At 38.0% G+C, this 22,027-nt stretch overlaps 2 protein-coding genes across 2 annotated transcripts; both read right to left on the bottom strand.

The window, feature by feature from the left end:
* Positions 1–1,069: 1,069 nt before the first annotated feature.
* morf4l1 (mortality factor 4 like 1) lies at positions 1,070–6,236 on the bottom strand. The gene is made up of 12 exons (XM_068313197.1): positions 5,928–6,236; positions 4,760–4,806; positions 4,604–4,671; positions 4,429–4,515; positions 3,936–4,013; positions 3,534–3,559; positions 3,263–3,354; positions 3,049–3,150; positions 2,830–2,918; positions 2,526–2,698; positions 1,615–1,699; positions 1,070–1,534 (listed from the first exon to the last, which is right to left on the bottom strand). Exons 1-12 carry the CDS (start codon positions 5,965–5,967, stop codon positions 1,450–1,452), a joined length of 972 nt encoding a protein of 323 aa, XP_068169298.1. The 5' UTR covers positions 5,968–6,236; the 3' UTR covers positions 1,070–1,449.
* Positions 6,237–9,809: 3,573 nt separating this feature from the next.
* On the bottom strand, positions 9,810–20,811 carry pias1b (protein inhibitor of activated STAT, 1b). Its single transcript, XM_068312507.1, is given in 14 exon segments — positions 9,810–11,915; positions 12,032–12,069; positions 12,374–12,513; positions 12,638–12,815; positions 12,893–13,026; positions 14,237–14,397; positions 15,312–15,385; positions 15,829–15,934; positions 16,065–16,199; positions 16,856–16,946; positions 17,773–17,820; positions 18,013–18,097; positions 18,277–18,709; positions 20,767–20,811. Coding segments are annotated over 14 exon segments (2,013 nt in total). The 3' UTR covers positions 9,810–11,570.
* Positions 20,812–22,027: the final 1,216 nt, after the last annotated feature.

Consider the following 22,027-nt stretch of genomic DNA (forward strand, 5'->3'; position numbering starts at 1 on the left):
TTGGAGAATTCGGAATATAAAGTCATAATTATGATGTATGATATATTAAGGAACAACTTAGTATTTTCCGCACTATAAGGCACACCTAAAAGCCTTTTAATTTTCTCAAAAACCAACAAACCTTATAATCCAATGAGCCTTATATATGAAAAATGTTTTAAAATTGGCCATTCATTGAAGGTGCGCTTTATAATCAGATGCATCCTATAATCCAGTGTGCCTTGTATTTGAAAAAAAGATTTAAAATTGGCCATTCATTGAAAGTGCACCTTATAATCCAGTGCTCCTTACAGTGCGGAAAATACAGTAAGTCAGACATCTAAATGATAATTTTGTTTTTTTTAAGGTTAGAAACAAAATGTCATAGAATTCTGGCTTTTATTTCATAATTCCAACAATATTGGAATTTTATAATCCATTAATCTTCAACCACTTATCCAGAGCTGGATCACATAGGTAACTATCTAAGCAGGGAATATTATAACGTCACAGTAAAAGTGACCCTTTATTTTAACTGGGAACTGAGCCATTTCTGCAGGCTATGAGTTTTCCTTTAAAAAATATTTTCTCATGTCCCAGAGTTTTAGTTTCATTTCTGTCTCTTCAGGAAGTGACCAACAAAAACACTGCATAGATTGTTTTGAAAAGACTTTTGTCTGACTACAGCCTTTTCATTTCAAATTCAGCCTAAGTAACAGTAGGTGCAGCGGGTTCCGATTTAAATTTCTCTCTTCCACTTTGAGTGATGTATCACGTTTCAAAGTGACATTTAAAACCATTTATTATTATTAATAATAATAATAATAATAATAATAATAATAATAATAATGATCAATCATTTAAAGATCCCTGCAGGGAATTTTTTTTAACTTTATTTACTGCTGAACTGAAGCTTCTCAAGCTTCTGATCAAACACAAATCATCTCAGGCACATCCATCAAAAGAAAACAGACTGGAACATTTAAGGTGAGAAAACTACAGATATGTTGGGAGAAGCTACTCCTCTCTGTGACAACAGGAACAAGAAAACCAATTCCCCAGTGTATAAGGAGAAGGCCAATAGACTTCCTTGCCTGAGTTATCTCAAATTAGATTAAAAGCAAAGACATGCCAACAATTTGTAAGTGAAAGTCTTTTATTAGAAAATGTTGACAGCCTACAAGACAAATTTAGCTCGCATGTAAACCAAAAAAGGAAATAAGTATCGTAGAAACTAAAAAGTGGTACTCAAAAACATACCAATACAGGAAGAGCGTAGTCAGCAGCTTTCCACATGAAAGAAGTTCTGTTTGTCCAGGAATTAGTGTGACATCGTCCTCTGATTTATCCTCAATAATCAACAGATATCACACAATCATTCTCCAAAGGGCTCGTTGTGAAATCATTCAGGTAAGGATGACATCTCCAAAATTCAACTCTCAGAGGCTCCAGATCCTAAAATAATAAACCTCACACTGCCTTGCGGTGATATTCTGGAGGAGCAACTTCATAGTCGCTTGCATTGAAGAGTGATGCAGAGTTCTTTACCAGATACCTGGAATGGAGCAACATGTTACAATTTTTTGCGTCAGATGAATTCTCAGGAGCTTTATAGACACATTTGGAAATACTCACTTAAGGAAGTCTTGTAGATAACTGAGCAGCAGGGCTAGGCTCTTCTCATCCAGAGGCGTGTACGCCAGCATAGCTCCAATTCTCACTTTAACATCCAAAGACAGAAGATTACACGTCACAGTCGCTTACTATATTTCTCTGCACCACATTACTGTTTTCATTGTGAATGTTGCATTTCAGTTTTATTTCTGACTATACTGCCCTTTAAAAGCGGCCTGTAATATTTAAAATCTTAATCAATTATTTGATCCATGACCTCCAAAAGGCAGACACCACCTTTCCAAACACAATCACATTTTATAATTTATATAAGTTTTCAAGTCACAACATAAAAAAACAATTCAAGTTTTGTCCATAAAGCCATGAGTGCATTTGTGAATTTTGTGTTTTATGTGTAGCAGCTCGAGTTCATTGCTACTGAATCCTGTCCCGCATCAAGAAGTTATACATTATAATCTTTCACATTACTAATAACAAAAAACTCAACCATGACGGCCTTTCTCAACAGTACTCGTGTAGTTAGGCTAATACCTCCTCCAGAGGCCCTTGACCGTAAACATCAGCACTTGAAGGACTAAAGTCCATTTGTGAGTGGAGTGGCTGTTTTGTAGCTCAAGTGTACGAGGTACCAAAGACATGGGGAACTGAACTCATATTAAATAAGACAATACCAGTCTTCTAATTTGTATATTTCTAAATTGGCAAAACTAACACTGCAGTCCCATAGTTTGACAAACATTTGAGCAACAGTCCCCTCATAAATACTGGTTGTGTATTTTTAATAGAAAAAAAATTGCTAATTTTTAAAATCTGACCTACACATGGGCCTAGCTACAGATGTTAAACTCACAGCATTAATACCACTCTCTTCTAGAATAAACACCACAGCAGAGTGAAGCAGGTGCTTTTACCGAAAAGTCTGAGTAGATGAGGAGCGCCGTATATTTGAGACATAGATGTATCTGGGTGGTTCGCCAGGATGTCCGCATACTGTGGCCGCTCAAATTTGTAGAGAAGTTGTGTCCCTAGCATGACATTGAAATATTCCCGGACACCAGCGACCACCTCATTGACAGCAAACTCCCTGTGGGGTACAGGAAAGACAACTTAAAACTGCATGACACACACAGTGTTGTTACTGCACTGTTTGCATTATCTACACAAGCTTACTAATAGTGAGAAATAGGGAAAATGACAAGCAACAATATTTTTTACTTGCTGTCTGAGTTTCCTCTTGATTTCTTGTAGTTTGCATAATCTTCTAAAACTGCATCTACATTCTTTTTGGCAGGTAGGTGGAAAAGCTAAAGCCATTAAACAAGAAGAAATACACAAAAATCACTTCAGAACTGTTACAAAAATAATGTGTGTCAATATTAATGAATGAGCAGCAAATAAAAGCAACATCTAAATTGAGATTCACTTGTTACTGACCTGTTTTTGTTTTGTGATCAGATCCCAGTCGTCCACGAGCCATGGCTTTAACTCCTCTGGGATTTTTACTTTAACCTCCACTCGATTTATGAAGGTCTCCTCCTGAGCAGACAGGATCAGATGCAAGTCCACGAATGAAGCTTCACACCATAAGTCAACATATGACCAAAGAAAAATTTGCCAATGAAACTTAAGTACATATTCAAGACCTTACACTCTCGACTGTTGGGTCAACACGTGCCCTCTTCTTACGTGGAGGGTGGGTTGGGTCTCCTCCTGAACTTGTCCCTTCTCCTGCACCAGGAGCTACAGACACAAGCATTCTAAAATAACTAGGTTTGTACATGTTTTATAGAACAACCACAAGTACTCTTGTAATGATAGAACTTCACCTGTGCAAAAAACCTCCTGAATGATAATTTGTAGGATTTGTGCATTGAAATTGTGAAAAATATACATGTAAATATAAAATATGCTATACTCACTCTTTTGTTTGTTCTTTTTTGTTTTTCTGCAATGAAAAAATTTGATCATTAACAGTAACCTCAAATACCTGTAATTATTTGAAGGCTCCAGAGCAGAGAAAATGGTAGAATTGAGATGACTAGCACTGCCAGAGTCGAAAGTGTGTCTGACACTCTCTGTGTGCAGGACAGGGTAATAGTGATAAACACAAGCCTATTAACTAATACCACAACATTTATTTATTTCATAAACGTGATCCAACAGTTTCCCTTACATCTCTATGCAGTTACACGTATCAGATTTCTGTTTTTACTGCATCCCTACATCATTAACCAACATCCATAAATAAAATGCAATTTTATCCATAGCATGACATCCCTGTAGGGATAGAATAAAACAAATGTTAAGCTCATTCTACTCACACATCATTTTTCTGCGGTGCAGGAGGTATTTTCTTATTCGGTGCAGCACCCCTCATTCTTCCTTCTACATAATGGTCTCTGAAATAAGAGAGGAAAACAAGCTCAATTTCTTTACCATACAATATGTAACTCACAGGAAAGTCAGTCAGCTGGTTTTCAGATTTCCAGAGCACAGACGACACCTTGTTCTCAAGCTGCATACTGTAATAAACATCTGTCTTTTATTTCAGCAGAGTTTTTAACCATCCAGATATAATCCCACTGTACTTTGCATCCTATGGTGTTGTTTAACATCACTTCTCTTTTCTAAACATTAAAATATAAGACCATCACCATGGAGAGCACCACGTTTTATGCAAATCATGACCACAATTATGTAAATCCTGACCACCACCATTTGTCTCAACTACCCTCTTTGTCGACACTTTTAGTGGTGTCTGTAAACACAGTTAAAAACAAAAAAAAACCTAGTTACAAGTATAAACAGACTTACTGATTGGCCCTCTGAAGCTCTTTCTGTTTCTGCAGATTACTGTCCACATACTTCAGTACTCTGCTTTCAGGAACCCATTCGTCCCAGCTGGAATAAAGACCAATAACACAATAAAGCACTTTCGAAATCTGCACTGTACAATCTTGGATAGATTTTATTTAAATCAAAAACTTACTTCTTATTCCACCCACTGTAATGAATAAAGTATTTTATTTGTTTATCCTTGATGTTTATCTTAACACACTGAAAAAAAGACATACATTTCACCATTAAATAACTTATTTGACACAAAAGAGGACCACATGATCAGAGAATTGCTGTAGCAGCCTACCTTAGCTTCGTAGAGCAATGGCCCATGAAAACACAGCACTCTTTCACCTGAACATTTTAACAAATTCAAATCAGCATGAGAGCAATTCATGACAAGCAAAATGAAACATTCAACATGGACAAACTATTTGAAATGACATGCTGTGTGTAATGACACACATTTAAAGAACTCAGAATTACAAACATGGAATTCCACTTCTTAAATATTTCCCAAATAGCACACATTTCTTTCTGATGGCTGTGAATAACAGCATCAAAGCTTATAAATGAGTTTTAGTTACACAAATGGGGATTCAGATCACTTTTAATTACATGGATTGACACCAAAGTCAATATTTTATCTCAGCAGCAAAATTTACTTTACATATAAAATATAAGGCCAAACCAAAAACAAGTACATTTTTAGTCAAGTAACCAAACAATAACAAAAGATTCGTCTATTAAAGGTTATTAATAATTTCTGTCAAAGACAGCTACTCCGTGAACTGTCTGAGAACTTAAGATCATTCCACAGTCGGGAAATCATTGCATCAAGACACCTTATACATATTTAAATGAAGTCATAATTGTAATTTTATAATCTATTTGTCACAATACGTAAGTATTAAATTATATTTGCTACTTTAAGTAATCTGACAATAACATTCAACAATTAATGAACTCAATGAGTAAAGCTTGTAACGAATGACATGTATGCATGCGAATGCACTTCTCTGCCTATAACTGCATTATTTGAATGATGAGTTATTGGCTGCATTCTGAAATTTGCAGTGCATAGATGAGAGAATGATCCAGTAAAATTTAAATAATGTGAGACCAAAGTGGCAACATGGATGGTGGGCTATGAATGAAGCTAATGTTATTTAAGCTAATGCTATATATTTGGAGCGGTACCGTCTCCGGCATTTCGGTGACGGCCGGTAAATTTTCAAACTACAGACATGGTCGGAATATTAGTATTGACCTTCCATTACATTCTAACGAAAGTGCTTCATGTGAAACAAGCGTGACCAAGAAAAAACCAACAGCACCGAACGCTAAAACCGCTAGCATTCTGATGGCGGCAGGTCGTCTCGATGAAACTAGCTAAAATTCCCCGAAGCCTCCGACGGCTGCCGTACCAAGGAACTCAAGCAATCTTTCTGAAATTAAAATAGTCAACAGATTACCTTCTTGAAATTTAGGTTTCGGGTCCTGTTTCGGCGCCATTCACGGATTAAACTATCAAAATATGGGAAAAATTGTTAGCTCCCATTCCAATCTGAAACGGCGCCGCTATCTATAAGCGTCATCATCTACGCGATGACGCAGTAAAAACCGCGACTTGAGATGAGTCTCAAAAAGTCAAAAAGCCGAGTGAAAAATTTAGATGAAGTTACAGCACCCATATTCTGAATTTCTTTCATTTACTAATTTCAAATTTTAAGTCTTGACAGTATGGTTTTTTTAATCATTTTTTTAAAAACATATTTTAAAAATGTCTTGCAAAGGGCGCCTCGCCTCTAATGTCGATGACTGCAGCGGTATCGGCGGCGACTTCCGAGCGTCTGGACCACTTTCGCCGAGTCTGCACAGGAAGTCAGAGGAATTCACTTCCTGTTAGAGCTGATTGTGATTTATTAGTTTCAAAACCGTTTGCACGAAGCCAAGGTCGTTAAAAGTAGCGATAATTTCTATTAATTGGTTATCCTCATTATTTATGTTAAATGTCATGTAAATCAACCCTTTTTTCAAATCAGTATGCTGTTCTATATGGCCAATTTCCATCATTGTGTAAAATGTAAATAAAGACAATATACAATGATTTGTAAATCACTGAATTGTCGTGTTTAATGGAAAATATGTTGGTGAACAGATATTGTACACAATTACGGAATTTCTCTTGGGATCAATAAAGTCTGTCCGTCCATCCATCCATCCATCCATCCATCCATCCATCCATCCATCCATCCATCCATCCATCCATCTCTATCTATCTATCTATCTATCTATCTATCTATCTATCTATCTATCTATCTATCTATCTATCTATCTATCTATCTATCTATCTATCTATCTATCTATCTGTCTATAACAGTAAAAATAGAAAAATACTAGAACACTGTCGGGGTTGATCAGAGCAGAAATCTATCCCTAGATATCAGGATGTTGTGCTCATTGATTCCAACAACTACACAAGACAGATGTCAGATTTCAGCAAATCACAAGGTTTACTGAACAGAGAATGGAAAGAATCATAAACTCTGCATAAGGTTCATTTACTTGAATCAGATCTTCCTAAAAGGAAGTCCAATGATTGGGGATAAACTATGGAACTATGCTTAGAACCTCTAGTGTTTCTGGGATGCTATTTTCTCCTAGGTCTTTCCTTCTACTAAAGAAAATCAGACTGACACAAGCTTGTTTTGGCAATCTATTAGATGGTTTCTGCTATCTGGTCTGAATGCAATGATATTCCAAATTTATATTTTAGCATCCGACCTTGATTGCATGAGGAACAGGACAACAGTGTTAGACACATATTAGAATATGTAAAACCATACATTTTACTAACACTTGGATTAACAGTGTTGCTTTGAGACTTTATATTAGCTGGATGATAATTGTGGGCCTATGAATTATATTTCTTTTTCTTCACATAGCTTTAAAATCTGCTAATGTCGATCAGGGTTCAAGAAGGACGATGATAACATCTTCACAATGCTCATACCTCTTGATGGTGAAGTGTGTGCACTGTGGAGGATAAGAGTGTGGTGCGGCACGTCAAACAGCCTGGTCAAAAAGAAAAGCATTCTGTATGATTGAATTAATGGACTACTTGGTTGAGGCAAGATGATTAGAAGATATGAGAGAGGACATGGGGGAGAAGGGGTTAAAATGAGCCATTATTTCCATTTCATTTCACCACATATTACAAGTTTTTTTTTCAGATAATAATTACTGTATATACCTCAGGTTACGGTGTGGCCATGGAAATTTAAATAAGTTATATAATAATTAAGATTTTAGTGAAGACCCATTAAAATAATTTGGTTTTATGGCAACTTGCCCAAAAGTGGGAGTGCGATGAACATAATGATGGAGTAAATTGAACCCAGTAGAGGTAAATAGTGCCACTAGAGAATGCTAACATAAATGTTATATGCAGTTAAATAGCTTGGGGCGGCAGTAGCTCAGTCCACCAGGCCTTGTGCTGGAGACCGGAGGGTGGTTGGTTCAAGACCCATGTGGACCAAAAATCTTTGGAGTGTGAACTGGAAGTGGAAAGGTGCCAGTTCACCTCCTGAGCACTGCCGGGGTGCCCCTTAGCAAAGCCTGCCGCCCCATCTCTCACCAATGTTCCTCATATCTTCACAGACCGCTCTGTGAGACGTCGTTACTGCTCTGGATTTACTGCCTCCACCAGAAGAACTGTTTCAGATTAGTTGCTGTCAAAACTTTTGATTCACTGTCCTACTGTTCTTATGTTGATGATATGAAAAAAATTGATGGACATTCTGTTTTCAGCGACACACGGGGCTCATGCATATAGGGAGGATAAAACAGCCTGTTTTTAAAAGAACTGTTTGTCTCTTTTTTGCCACAGATCAACATCAGACATTATATAGAAATACTATTGAAACACTATAGAAATAGCGATGCAAACAAATGCTGTGTACTCCGGTTGCCAAGCAACGACACTTCATCGCCAGATTCACTGTTCTGAGTCTCTGTGCAATGACAATAAAAGGAAGTCTAAGTCTAAGTCTCTCTAATAATTTTGAGATGAAGAGACTTCAGACCTCAAATGGCTATTTATGGTAATAGTCAATGCTGTTTCCCTTGTTATCAGCTGATCCCTCAGGAAATGTTAACAAGGACATTTTATGGTCAGAGGGAACATGTTTGTGTTCTTTCTTAGGATCGTAAACCTGAAGAAGGAAGAATCTGATCCCTGAATCAAGTTTGTTACAGTTAAGGAGGTCAGGCTCAAGTGTGAATCAATCAACCAAAAACAAGTATTGAAAAATTTGTTGTGAAATAGTTCAGTTGTCAAATCTCTCAATCATGGGCCTCTGCTGGTGCCGATCCAGTCAAACTGAACTGAGTGTGTGAGTGAGATTAAAAATTGACTGTCCTGTGCTCCCACCTAGTGGCAGAGATCAATCTACAGTTAGTTTTTTGGAGTTTTGAGACCTGTTCAACACAAATCTGCAGTGTTGCAAATGAATTTTATTCCCGTGAATGCAGTGAAAGTTGGACAGGTCAGGTGGACCAGTGGTAGAAGATCATCTCATCATGACCCGGGTATTGAACAAACCGGATGCAGATCCATACACAAACCAGTCTATTTATCAGTGACCAATGACCAAACACGATGTCGTGGATAATTAAAAGTAATATTATGGCAGCTTCACAATGATTTGTGTGCCGAGTATCAATGGTGAATGATTAATTGCACACAAATGTGCAGACAGACTCGTCAGCTGCAGGGCTACAAAACTAAATATTTTCCACCCTCCTTAACAGAAATGAATTAGTAACATTCCTCATACTGAAAGCTGGGTCTGTTGTATTAACTGGACAAACAATGGTAGCTACAGAATCAATACAGCAGTGGATGAGAGCTTCCTCTAATTCAGATTATTTGTATGGGTCCCATTTACTCTGACCTGGATAAACTTTTTTTCCTTATTCTAAAGTCCTGTTTTTTAAAAGAATCCCAGACAATTTAAGAATTGCAAATTTGCCCTTTTCTAATATTGACAAGTATCTGCTTTATCTTAATTTCTTCACTACCTTGATCCTTAATGTGGTGTTTGTCATCAACAAATTGGTTCTTTTTATGGCAAGATCCCGTTCTATCGTCAGTTTTAATGCACTATAGTTTTTATACAGCATGCTTGAGTTTTGTGTCTGGATTTAGTTAAAATCTTTAACACTGCTCTCAAATTTTTTTGACCCATGCTGTGTGGAGTTCGGTCTGTATAGATCATGAAATGCACCACCGCTGTTTCACTAACAAAGTAATTGTGATACCAAAGTGATTTCAAGACTTAGGGGCAGGTTTTTAATGGTCACCACGAATACCTGACTGTCCTGGGACTGTTGTTTGCAGGTGTAAGGATCAATCCTTGTGATCATCCTGCAGGGCAATCGGGAGAATTGGGTCGAGCAACTACAAATATGTACTTTCGTATATCTGTTTAATTCTTACAAATATCAAGCAGCACAGTAGATCTTGTAGCCGTTCAAAATGATCAAAGCCTCTATTGAGTTATTGACATCGTCTGATAGTAAAACGGACAGGAACAGAAGATGTTACAATGCATGTCAAGCAACAATGACGTCTTTAAATAGCATTAATTATATAATTACAAAAGAAACATCACGATGACAGAAATGCATATCCACAAATCAAACAAATGCCGAAAATATATATGATAATAAATAATGCTAACTGTAAGCACAAGGCAAGAAAAGTAACGGGAGGTCAGTCATCCATAACGCCTTCTACCTTAGGGGCCAAAATGCAGGCTGTGATGCCATCAGAGTTCAAGCGATCACAGTTAACTCACAGGCTGCTGCAGCCGCACTCACGACAAAACTGTGCATCCTACATTTAACTAAAAACAGGATAACACCCAAACATAAGAGCCTTCAGGTGATTTGCTGAAAACTGCTCTTAAAAGTGCATACTGCACACAGCCTCTACTTGAAAAAGTGCTCAAATGAAACAAAACCAAATGTGACAAGTTAATAATCCCAATTACTAAATTTAAATTAAAAGATTTTAAGGCATTAACTCAATTACCACAGCTCTAAGGGGACTAGGAAATAGCCTTGTATTGTAAAGCAGAGCAGAAATGTGCTGACTGGCTACTTCACTGTGGTTTTCTGTGTACATGTTCAAATATAATAAAAACAGACATAAATGCTAAGACAAATACACAACAAATATCAGAGGTGTATAAAGGTCCAATTTTGACGTGACAACTGAAGGCTGTCTGCTGGACTAGTTTCATTCATTCACAAGCTGAAAAGCCTAGTCTTACAATACTGAATGACTTCCAATTCATGTGTGTTTAAGGTACAGTTTGAACTGTAAAATATTGTTCATAATTACCTTAATTGAGACAAGTGAATAGAGTGCAGTTATGACAAAAGAAGGATCTAGCTTTTGCGCTTGCAATTCTAGTGGCAACACTTCCTCGAGGCATCGGAAATACTTCTTTAAAAACAGCATACAACTAACATAACTTACATCATAAATAATTATTTAAAATAATATGACCACAGCGTGAATGTCTTACAGAAAACTCTACAGTGATGGCAAAAATGGCGAGGTCTTTCTGCTGTCAAATTCATGACAGAAATGCCATTTAGAAGATAAAAGAAACTGTTACACATTTTCCTGTTTGGATGTGACTACCCTTTTGTACATCTATAACAATGCCCATTTTCTTTATATTCTAAATATCATGTTCCGCGAGGTTTCACCTCACAGAGTTCTGTGCACATAACATTGATATAATGCCATTGACATGGAATATCGAAAAAAAAACAACTGTAAAAACCAGGTACAAAAGGTACAATATACTGTAATCAAAGGACCACACAAAGAGGTGTGAAAAAGTCTTCAGTATTCACAGAAAAATATCAACTGAAGTAACTCACCGGACAAGAAGTGTCCCAAGTTTATATACATATAAGTAAAATTGAAAATAGATTTTCCTCTCTGTACATAGCACTGTATTCTTTCATCTTTCTTTTCCTTATTTACAAAGACATCCTGTTCTTGGGGTCTCCCTTGTCTTTCAGTTCTGTGTGGTCTAGTCAAGAGAGATAACATCAGATATGGAGCCATAAATGACTGCAGCCGCTGCAGCTTCTACCGAAGACCGTGACAATCCTGAGAGTGTGTGGTTGTCCCTGTCTCTGTCTCGCTCTCTGTCTTTGTCGCGGTCCCGCAGACTGCTGGAGGACACCAAACTACTTGTGCTGCCGCTGTTACTGCTCCCATTAGTGGCTGCCAGTGTACTGCTACCGGGGGTCCCCGGCTGCTCGCGCAACATCTGAGGTGAGCCGTAAGGAAGGAAACGGTTGAGTAGAAGGTCGTGGTCGTCTGAGGCTGAGGCTGATGCAGCTGCTGCAGCAGCCATCACCATGTTGTAATGCTATCAGGAGAGAAGGATGACTGTGTTAACAAAACAATGGAATGTAAATGGCCACATGGTGCAACCAAAGTTCATTTGCTTAAAACATAAAATGAAGTAATTTTAGGTAAAGATACCTGATTGTCGCCTTGGAGGAAGGAGAAGAAACTGAGATCTGTACAAAGAACAGTTGGGTTATTTCACTCTTCATATTAAATTCCATTTAATTCAACACAACACTTCTCTGTGTTCAAAAACAAGTTTATTTAGTCTGTGTGTGACACATAATGAGGGTTTATACCTGTGATGAGGATACTACATGAGATTAATGTAAAGATGAAAACCGGTGCCAGCACACAATAGTTGCTGAGATTGTTATTGGTCTGTTTGAGGCTCAGCCAATTGTTTCACTTTGCCTGAATGCTTTTGAAAGACACTTAATAAACCTAAAGCTATCCTGTAAGACCAGCAAAAACTACCTGGGAGGTCACTAGTTGTGTGATAGTAGTGGCGATAGTCCTGGATCAGAGGTGGAGGGGGAGGGATGTAGCTCGTCTCTACAGATGGCATGCTGGGAGCTCTGGTCACAGGTGAGGCTTGGCTGTGGAGGCTCAGGACTCTGAGGTAAAGCAATGCCACATCATGTTAGTGACAAAGGATATACCGTGAAAAAAATTGCACAAAGCTATCCAGAATCCATTAGTTCTTGATGCTTTCACTTCCTGTCTGCTCTAGAGGCTCACCCTTTGTTTGACGGTGGAGACACAGGGGACAGCGAGGGGCAGGCCCTTTTGGGCCGTGGCTCCTCATCCAGCTCGTCCTCTGAGGAGCTGTCCAGTGTCAGGTCAATCACATCAACTTGCTTGCCATGGTCGTTAGATGATCCCCGTTTCTGCTCCTGTGTTTCTACCCGAGAAGTATCTGCAAATAAAAAGTGAAATCACAATGTACTCTCACATCACAATGAGGAGTCGAGGAGTCATGTGTGAGCTACATACCGTTGTCAACACCATTAACAGGCGCAGTAACGTCCTGGACTTCTTTCTTTGATCTCATGGGCGACCAATGACCGTCATCTTTGAACTGGATTTCATCACAGTCAGAGCAGCCATTCAAGATTTCCATGAACAATCTGCGAAAAATTGCATATTTTCATAAGCATTCAATTCTTTACCTGGACCTTCAGGTCAATTACAGTTGATTTCTAATTTAATTGATTAATTTACAGTTTGACTCGCTATAAAACTCCATCAGCAGTTTGGTTAAAGCAGTAACACGTAAGAAGAAGGTTAGATATGGCAGTGAAGGACTCATCACCAAAATGTTTTCCCCACCTGTCCTTCATATGTGACTCCTCACTTGTCTCTTTTATCAAAGTGCAAAATATATACTGTATATTCAAGTGAAATGTTTTAAACATGTTTCTGTTTTAGTTTGTCAGTTCTGATTTGATTGGGTCAACACACAAACATAAGAACAACTTCTTATAGGGTAATGCAGCAAAATAACACATTATGACTACAATTATGCTATAAGGTTGGTGTAGTTGTATGACAATACAGTAGTTGAAAAAATATTACACTATGTCTCAATTGTTAGATTAAATTATAAGCGTGCGTTGTTATGTACAGACGGTTCCACTGTGATTACAAAACAAGAATCTCTCTGGTACAGTAATTAGATTCTTTCAAATTGATCAGGTCAATTCCTATGTTGAACAACAAAGGGACATAATGCTGATCCTATCCAGGTCACAGTGGGCAGTCCTGCCCTTCCTCTTACATCATCTTCATCACATTCTCTCTTCCTCTTCCTCTCATCGTGTCTTGTTTCAAATAATTTCCCAAACCTGATCTGCATTCATTCTCGTGTATGTCAGTGGAGATCTTAAGCTCTGGTCGGTTATTTACACGACACCACATTCAAACCACATGTAATCCATTACATGAAGTGGATGGAAAAATTAGCAATTACTGTATGATAATGAGCTCTCAATATTTCTCTTAAACCTGTGAGCATCATGATGAATGTTCACCGTTTAATGCAGCATGAGCGCACAGGACCTGTTTGTCAGCTGATCTCTGGAGGAGAATGTTTGATCTACAGCTAGCCCTAATTATCTTCATCAAACAGCATGACTAGTTCACACATTCCTGGGACAATCAACACATTTCTGTACTTGAAATAATGCTATCCATCCATCAGCCTTCTGGGTTTGTAGATCGATCATCCTCGATCACATGCAGGTGCTTTGGGTTTTAAAATGCTGTCGTCACTTTAAAAGACTGGCTGCCATTAATGGCAGCTCCATGATGGGCTGAAACCAATCAACAGACTCTCACCCGTCAATAATGAGGTGTTCATACGGCGCCTTCTTATCACACACCGGACACACCCAGGTTGGCTTCTTCTCGTTCATTTGGATATAAAGTGTAGCATCGAAGCACTGAAGATGAGAGCATGTTATCGCTCTGCATGGAATTGTCAGCCTCATCTTGCCCAGCTTTAACAAAAAACACAAAAGAAATGTCACGGCTCAAAACAGCATCACATTCCGCATAGCTGCCATGTAAAACAAGGGCGCTGTACTGCAAGGATGTACAGTATTTTCCACACTATAAGGCACACTGGACTATAATGCGCTCCTTCAATGAAAGACCTATTTTAAAACTTTTTCCTGTATAAGGTGCACTGGATTATAAGGCACATCATATCTATAAGGCGCACCTTCAATTAACGGCCTATGTCAAAACCTTTTCCCATATACAGTTAACTCACGGTTTTTGAACATAATATATGTTTCGAAAAGCGAGTTGTTCGAAATCCGAAACTATTTTTCTCATTATAATTAATGTAAATAATTTTAATCCATTCCAAGTCTAAAAAACAACTTTTTCTAAGTTTTTTTTTTTTACTGTTTTACACCAACTGCACTGCATACTGTTTACCATAAATAAAAAGGGGTAGAAATAGACACTGTGTTTTATTTTAATAAAGACATCCTATTGAACTTTGAACACGAATGCGCTACGGAGGAAGCATCCTGGGCATTCGAGTCCGCTCGGCTCCCGAGTGAGTCGCGTTCAGGTATGCTCGTCTTCTTTCGGTTTGGTGGAGAACCGAATTTTGGTTGAGTTCAGAGATGTCAAATTCTCGGATTTTCTGGTCGAAAACCGATTTGGTCGAGAACAGAAACGTTTTAAAAAACGAGGTTTGACTGAATTAGGCGCACTGCATTGTAAGGTGCACTGTTGGTTTTTGAGAAAATTAAAGGCTTTTAGGTGCGCCTTATGGTGTGGAAAATACTGCAGTCTATGTAGAAGCACTTCACTTTCAATAATTTTCTGGCAGGCTATTTGACAAAACTACAAAAATACAGATTATTCTATCTATTAAGCAGCTTAGTGGAGTATTTACAGGACAGAGGAGAGACACTCGCAGACTGGTGGTGGCAATTTCACTCTCTGGATCAGCTGTTAACTTCTCCTTAACTATGAAAAAGTAAAAGCATGAGGAAAATTTAAACACAAACAATGCAACTGTGACACAGTCAATCTTTTACAGTTTCCAAAATATTGATTTGTTTGTATAGTTTTTCATTGATTAATTTAAACAGAATACAACAATATGAAGAATTGACAGAGAACATTGCTGGGATAACTGTATAGTTTTATCTGCTACTATGTAGCTGCAACAGAAGTATTGTGGAACAAAAAGTCACTTCTACAGAAACATGTAGAAACAATGTAATAAATACTACCAAAGAATAGAGACTGTTCACTTAATCTTTGAGGAACTTCTTTTCGGCCCCGTTTAGTTCTTCTGACTTGACTATGTGATGAAATAGGTCGTAAAAATTCTAGTTAGCTTGTGAAGTTAATTTTGTATGTATCTCATTCTGCTTACACATTTAGTAACTTCACACATAACTTACTCAGAGCTCTTGAGTGGTCAGGGTTCCTAATTCCTTTGGCCCGTAGTCTTTGTAGCAGCACTGCAGATGACTGCTGTCTTACCAAATAAACAGCCATGGAGAAACTCTGATCAAGCAGAGATTTTAAAAAAAAGGAAGATTTAATAACAGGGAAGCAACTTATGTCCTGTTTGTAGCATCACTTTGAGAAGGTTATAATGTCTAATGATTGTCTGCTTTTCTGAATCTTTTTTTACCCGCCCAATTTCTGAAGTCCACGACACCACAATCGTGTTGGGGACTGTGGTTGACAGTCGGACCAGGGAGGTTATGTTGATGGGGCGACTGGGCCTTTTTGGTTCAACTCCGTTTTTGGTTGGAGGAAGGTATCCCTGCAGACAAAACATCAAACATTAATGATTTTTACTGCCGTGTGCAATGAATCACAGCTAACAATTAGAACCAAAGCAGTCACAGACTGCAACATCCCACGACACCCCTGAATTCAAATTTTTACCCTGACCTATTTTCATAGGTCAAAGATCAAAGCAAGTGCTCTGATCTACTATCATAGATCAAAGGTTGAAATTTGACCTTAACCTAGTTTTCTAAAGGTAATGGTCATCATCTCATTTTCATCCCCTTTGCTACCAGAGTAACGTGTTTTTTGTTTTGTCTTTCTATCTGCAATGGGTGCAAAGATACTTGGTGGACTAAAGGACGGACAGACAAACACTGACAATTACAGCACATCACCACTTTGAAGCGAGATATAATCAAGTATTCTAACTGCAATAAATAACAACAAATACTGCAGTCATACCTTTAGTGAGTAACAAAAAAGACATGACCCCAAACATAATTTGGACTCTACTAAAGGAAGGAAACAGTTGAGAATCAGGTAATCAAACATGGATGCTTTTGACTGTTGATATAGGGCATCTCTGAGAGAGGTTATTCTTAACTGAATTTTCCTTTTGTCTGGGACATGGTGGCCCAGCACCAATTACTCTGATCTGAAACACCGTTTGGAACTGTCTGGACTCACCGGAAGATTACAGGGTTTGCCATTGACCTTCACACACAGGTTGGGGGGGAAATGATCCTCCTGGGGACAGCTTGTCTCTGATAAACAAAATCTGAAAATGAATCAAATAAAACAGAAGCTGTAAGCTTAAATGCTGAGTGAATAAAAGCAATTTGTTTCTGTTAGCTTGTCACTTTCACAATAAAAGGTGGGCTTGCTTGCTTTTACCATTTCAGATGGAAGTACAGCCATCTCCATCTATGATATAGGAGAGCACTTCTTAAAGGGTGCAGTTAACCAAACAGTGAATATTTATTTATGCATCTGTGAGATATGTCAGTCTTGTTAGGTTTTCCATGTCAAGTAACGCAATGTTACAAAGTCGCTTATGTTGGGATTTTAGGTGTGATGTGAGATAATGGGTTTAATTATACTGGCTGGCCTATGATGAAAAAACCAGACCCACAAATTGAACTGTGACATGTTTACAATGGTGAAAGTGCCACCATTGCACTGAAACAAGGTTCTGTCAATATTGAATTCTGACAGTATTATCTATTATTTGCCCACAATTTTATTGTTCGTTTTACATATAAGTCAAGTTCATTGTTAATTTATTTGCAGAGCCTGAATCCTTTCCTCAATTCAGAGTCTGTCCTCAAAGTTAGCTCACCTTGATTCCTATCATTGTCATTTACTACTTCATACTGCAGTTAAAAATAAGACTAGTTGGGGTTAAAACTAGGGTAAATACTTTATGTCTGAATCAGGAACCCAGACCAGACACTAAGGAGGTCCTATGACATGCATGTGTTATAACTTAGAACAACTAGAGCTACACAAACAACTTGACTATTTGTTGTTTCTTCAGAATTGAGAAGCTAACAACAGACCCAGCAACACACTCACTGATTAAAAGCGAAAGATCTTTTATGTACCTTAACTGGACTTGAACGGCAAAATCACATTTGGTCCCAGATATGTCCCTAGAAAATTGAAAAAGAAACAGTTCAACATAAGTTCCCAACAAATGTAATTCACATAGCTGTCTTTTTGAAATAGCACAACTTCCAACATCATGAAATAAGTTTGTCAAAAAATGTCTTGATTAGATCGATAGATCGATAGATACTTTATTAAATTGTACTTTCCTTCGACTGGTGAAGACAGTGACTTACATGGAGCTGCTGATCTGCTGAACTTGCTGAGGTGTTAATGCAAAGGCGTAACATGCTTCCTGGAACCTCTGACTGCTCTCCGAGGCTGCAAAAACCAACAAAGAACAGAACAAGGTGGTCATAGGGGAACTCATCAGAAATCCATGGACACCACTGTCAACTCTTACTCAGCATGGATTTAATAAATCAGGGTTTAAATCTCTACGCCCAAGGACAAGTGTTATTACTCTACACACACAGCTTAACAGGAAATGGTGAACTTACCCAGGCTGGTCGGCTTGATGAGCTCATCCAGCACATCATAGAATGGCAATCTCTGGAGCTTGACATCAGGATGTACAGGATGCAGAGAGGAGGGGAGGTGAGGCAAACCAAGCTCATGCTTAGGACCGAGCAAAGAAACAGGCAATAAAGGCGACGGGGATCCGTGGCTGTCAAATCCCAGCTGTGCAAGACCGGCAGGCAAACTGGAGGCAGAATGAACTCCGGGCAGAGCCAGGTCCACTGGTGAAACCATTTTGATTGGGAAACGTCGTCTATAGAGCTCTTTGATCTTCATTTGCACTGCAGGACTGCAACCAGCCTTGAGTAGGTGAAGGGCTTTGGTCAAAAGTTCGTGTTTACGTCCGTGTTTATTCCGCCCCGCATATCCCAGCAACACTTGGAGCTCCGAAACTCGAAGGCTCATTACCATTTGCTAGTGAAAATCAAGAGTGGGGAAAGGGTCTGTTACACACTAAAATACATGTTCAAGTCATGTTGTGAATTTAAGAAACAACATTTAATTTAAAAAAACTTTTTAAAGGATAATTGTGATAACATATCATGGATGGATGGATGTTATTATATTCAACAACAAAAAAAAATGTAACTGGTATGGCAGCAAGATTTTAGGTTTCAGTGGCTGTTTATTTCCAGAAGTTAAAAGTGTTTCACTTTCTGTTTCAAAATATTCATACTAAAAAAGAAATTATGAAAAATATTTTTAGACGTCATTAAGTTTGTCTGGGTGACTAAAAAAAAAAGATCAATTAAAATAATTGAAAGTAGACATTTCTTTCAATTTATCAGCGGCATGTCCTATTATTTAAGTGCAACAAGTTAGTTCACAGCACAGCCTCGTGTCTTGTACTTGTTTTCTCAGTTCCTCTCAGCATTGACCGGAAACAAACTGAAGGGACTTCATCTGTGCTGTAACCATTGGTAACCACACAAACACAGCAGGGAATGCTGTGTTTACCGTACATTATGTACATTATTGTAGTCCATAGCATATGTAATGACCTATATTTCCACGTCCTTGATCATCAGCACAATGCCATGTCTATGTATTGTGTGTGTGTGTGTGTGTGCGTGCGTGCGTCTGGTATGGACAGTGACTAGGAAGGGGGGGGTCACCTCTGATACTTTTTTAAAATTTGTTTTTTAATCTGTAAATCACTTTGTGTCACACATTATATGAAAAGTGCTCTATAAGTAAATCTGATTTGATGTTAGTCTTTTGTTTTTCTGAAAATTTAAGAATCGATTTTGTGTTTGCTCTTTTGAATGTTAATTTAAAAAAATGAAAATCAGTCAAGAAAATACGGTATCTGTTCTCCCAGTCATTTAGGATGGCCCACAAGGGTGGACCCAGACCTGTTAGGCTGATCCACAACACTGATCCTGCACTAGTCCAATACAATCACTTAGAATGTCAGTAAACTTTCTATACAACAATGGATCAACACCTCTATAGCACAGATTTATGATTTCTTGTGTAAGGCCTATGTGCTGTCTCACATTACAGAGCAGATATTCTTGTCCAACCTTTTTCTACTGATCTTTTGTGAATAGCACCCATAATGTTGAAACAACCTGTAATTATGAATTTACTCACTTTGACCATCAAGTTCAAATGACAAACCAAATGATCAAATGTGTAGATCTTACAGAAACTGTAAGACAAGATATAAAATATGGTAGCAATAACAGATATCCAGGGTATATTGAGCTGAATTTGGTTGAGAAACGTAACATCCGTGTCAGAAGTTGTGATACTCACATTATTTAGACTGCTCTCTTTATTTGGTAAAGGACGAATGCTAACAGAGTTTGGTCATGTTTAGAACGGGAACAGTTAAACAAGCAAACGTTTATCAGCTATTTATTTTAAAAGTAACAGCAGATTAACAAAACGTAGATTCATCCCGATTCTATATTGGATGTCATGTTAACAGTATTAATTTTATTGCCAACATGAGCAACATTTCAACTAACTATACGATGAATTTTGGCTGTACTCAAAAGACTATCTTACCGTCACATTAAATCAGAAACAACGCTAACAGAAGCTAACTTGCGCTTGCCATCCAGGGAGTAGACATAGCCCATTTTAAAATAAGACATCCCGGCCCGCCAACTGGATGACTAGTAGAGTCAGGTGTCTAACACGAAAGTAGTGATGGGTTTTAAACGTTGACAAGATTGTAGTTTTCACAATTTACAAAAAGGCTACGTGTGGCCTTACATACCGGCGAGCCGCACAGCAGACAGCCGAAAACGTCTGCAACAATAACAAAGCTAATGCTAACGACCTAGCCAATAGGCTAACAGCTTGTCTGGTGTCGACTGCTCAGCTTTTTTTGTATTGCATGAGTCCATAACAACAATTATTTGGTCTCTGCTGTCAAGTAACTTTCCCGCGATGATATGAAGTAAAATCTCAGTGGGCGAAAAGTCTATTTGTCAAGCTAAAGTAGAAGCTTGCTTTACCTTCAGTTCCGCACTCTCCGCCATCTTGTTACATTAGATACGCATGCGCAACAGCCACTCTCAAGGGACTGGACGTCGTCGATTTAAAATTGTCTGTTGTCTTCAAATTATACAGCAGGTGGCGCTGCTGCAGCACAAAACACTCTAGACGTCTCTTCTTGTGACTTTTCTCTTTGAAGCGCAAGATCATTAGGTGGAGCTTTTTTACCAACAAAAATATTCAGAAACAAAAGTGATTAGTTAAATGGACTCAATAAATTTCTCTTCTTAAATTATATTCATCTGGACTGCAACGATTAATTGATGATAGAAAGTTAAGTTTGTTGATCAACGACCATTAATCAGCTCAATCGTTGAGTAATTTATGTTGCACAAATGGAAGGCATGTACTGCTTCTTCTTTAAATGAGAGGTTTGGTGAATATTATATCTCGACTATCGGTCTGTCTGTCGGACTGTGTGTTCTGAAAAGAAAAGCGCTGAGATTCGAAGATATCGCTTCTTTCAGAACTTGTGTTTGCCTTTTATCACACGTCTAATATTCTACAGGTTAGTCTAAACAGTCATTCAATTAATCGAACAAATATCTGACGAAATAATAGCATGTTGCAGCCTCTGAATGGCAAATTTAAAGTAATTTTTCATAGATTGCTTTAGGAAACTTATGTATACATAAGTTTCCTATGGAGAAGTTGTCCTGAGAGGTTCTGCGAATAGAATTCATTCGGAGTGATTACACATAAGAGTAAAAATCCACATCTAGTTGAATAAAATGATTTATTCATTAGATATGGAAACATGAACAAATAGGCTACTCTTAATAGAATATGTCCCTATACTTACAAGGTGTTCTAATTTAACCTACTGACTTCAGTGTTTTTTTTAAAGTCTTCATAAAACAAATAGGCATGGTTTTTACCACTGCAAGTAATTACATCGTATGCCTATGTCAATGCACAAGCTCATTTATGTTAATTCCCATCATTCGTTTAAAGTGCATGACACCCAGAAAATACTGGCCTTCAAAGACGCACAGAGCCAAAGTAGTAGGCTAATTCACATTACTAGAGAAGGAGCGATCAGTTGTCAACAAAAGCTGCTATTATCGACAAGAAAAAAGGAACAAAATAACAACCTAAACTATTACAATATACATACATTGTCATTGCACTTTGCCACAAAATAATAATCAATGGTATCATTTCAGTAAAACAAATTTCACAGTATCCAAGATGGTTACATAAACGCTGAGGGTATGGAGA

The sequence above is a fragment of the Antennarius striatus genome, chromosome 4 (genome assembly GCF_040054535.1).
Source record: "Antennarius striatus isolate MH-2024 chromosome 4, ASM4005453v1, whole genome shotgun sequence".
In the NCBI taxonomy this organism is placed as follows: Eukaryota; Metazoa; Chordata; class Actinopteri; order Lophiiformes; family Antennariidae; genus Antennarius; species Antennarius striatus.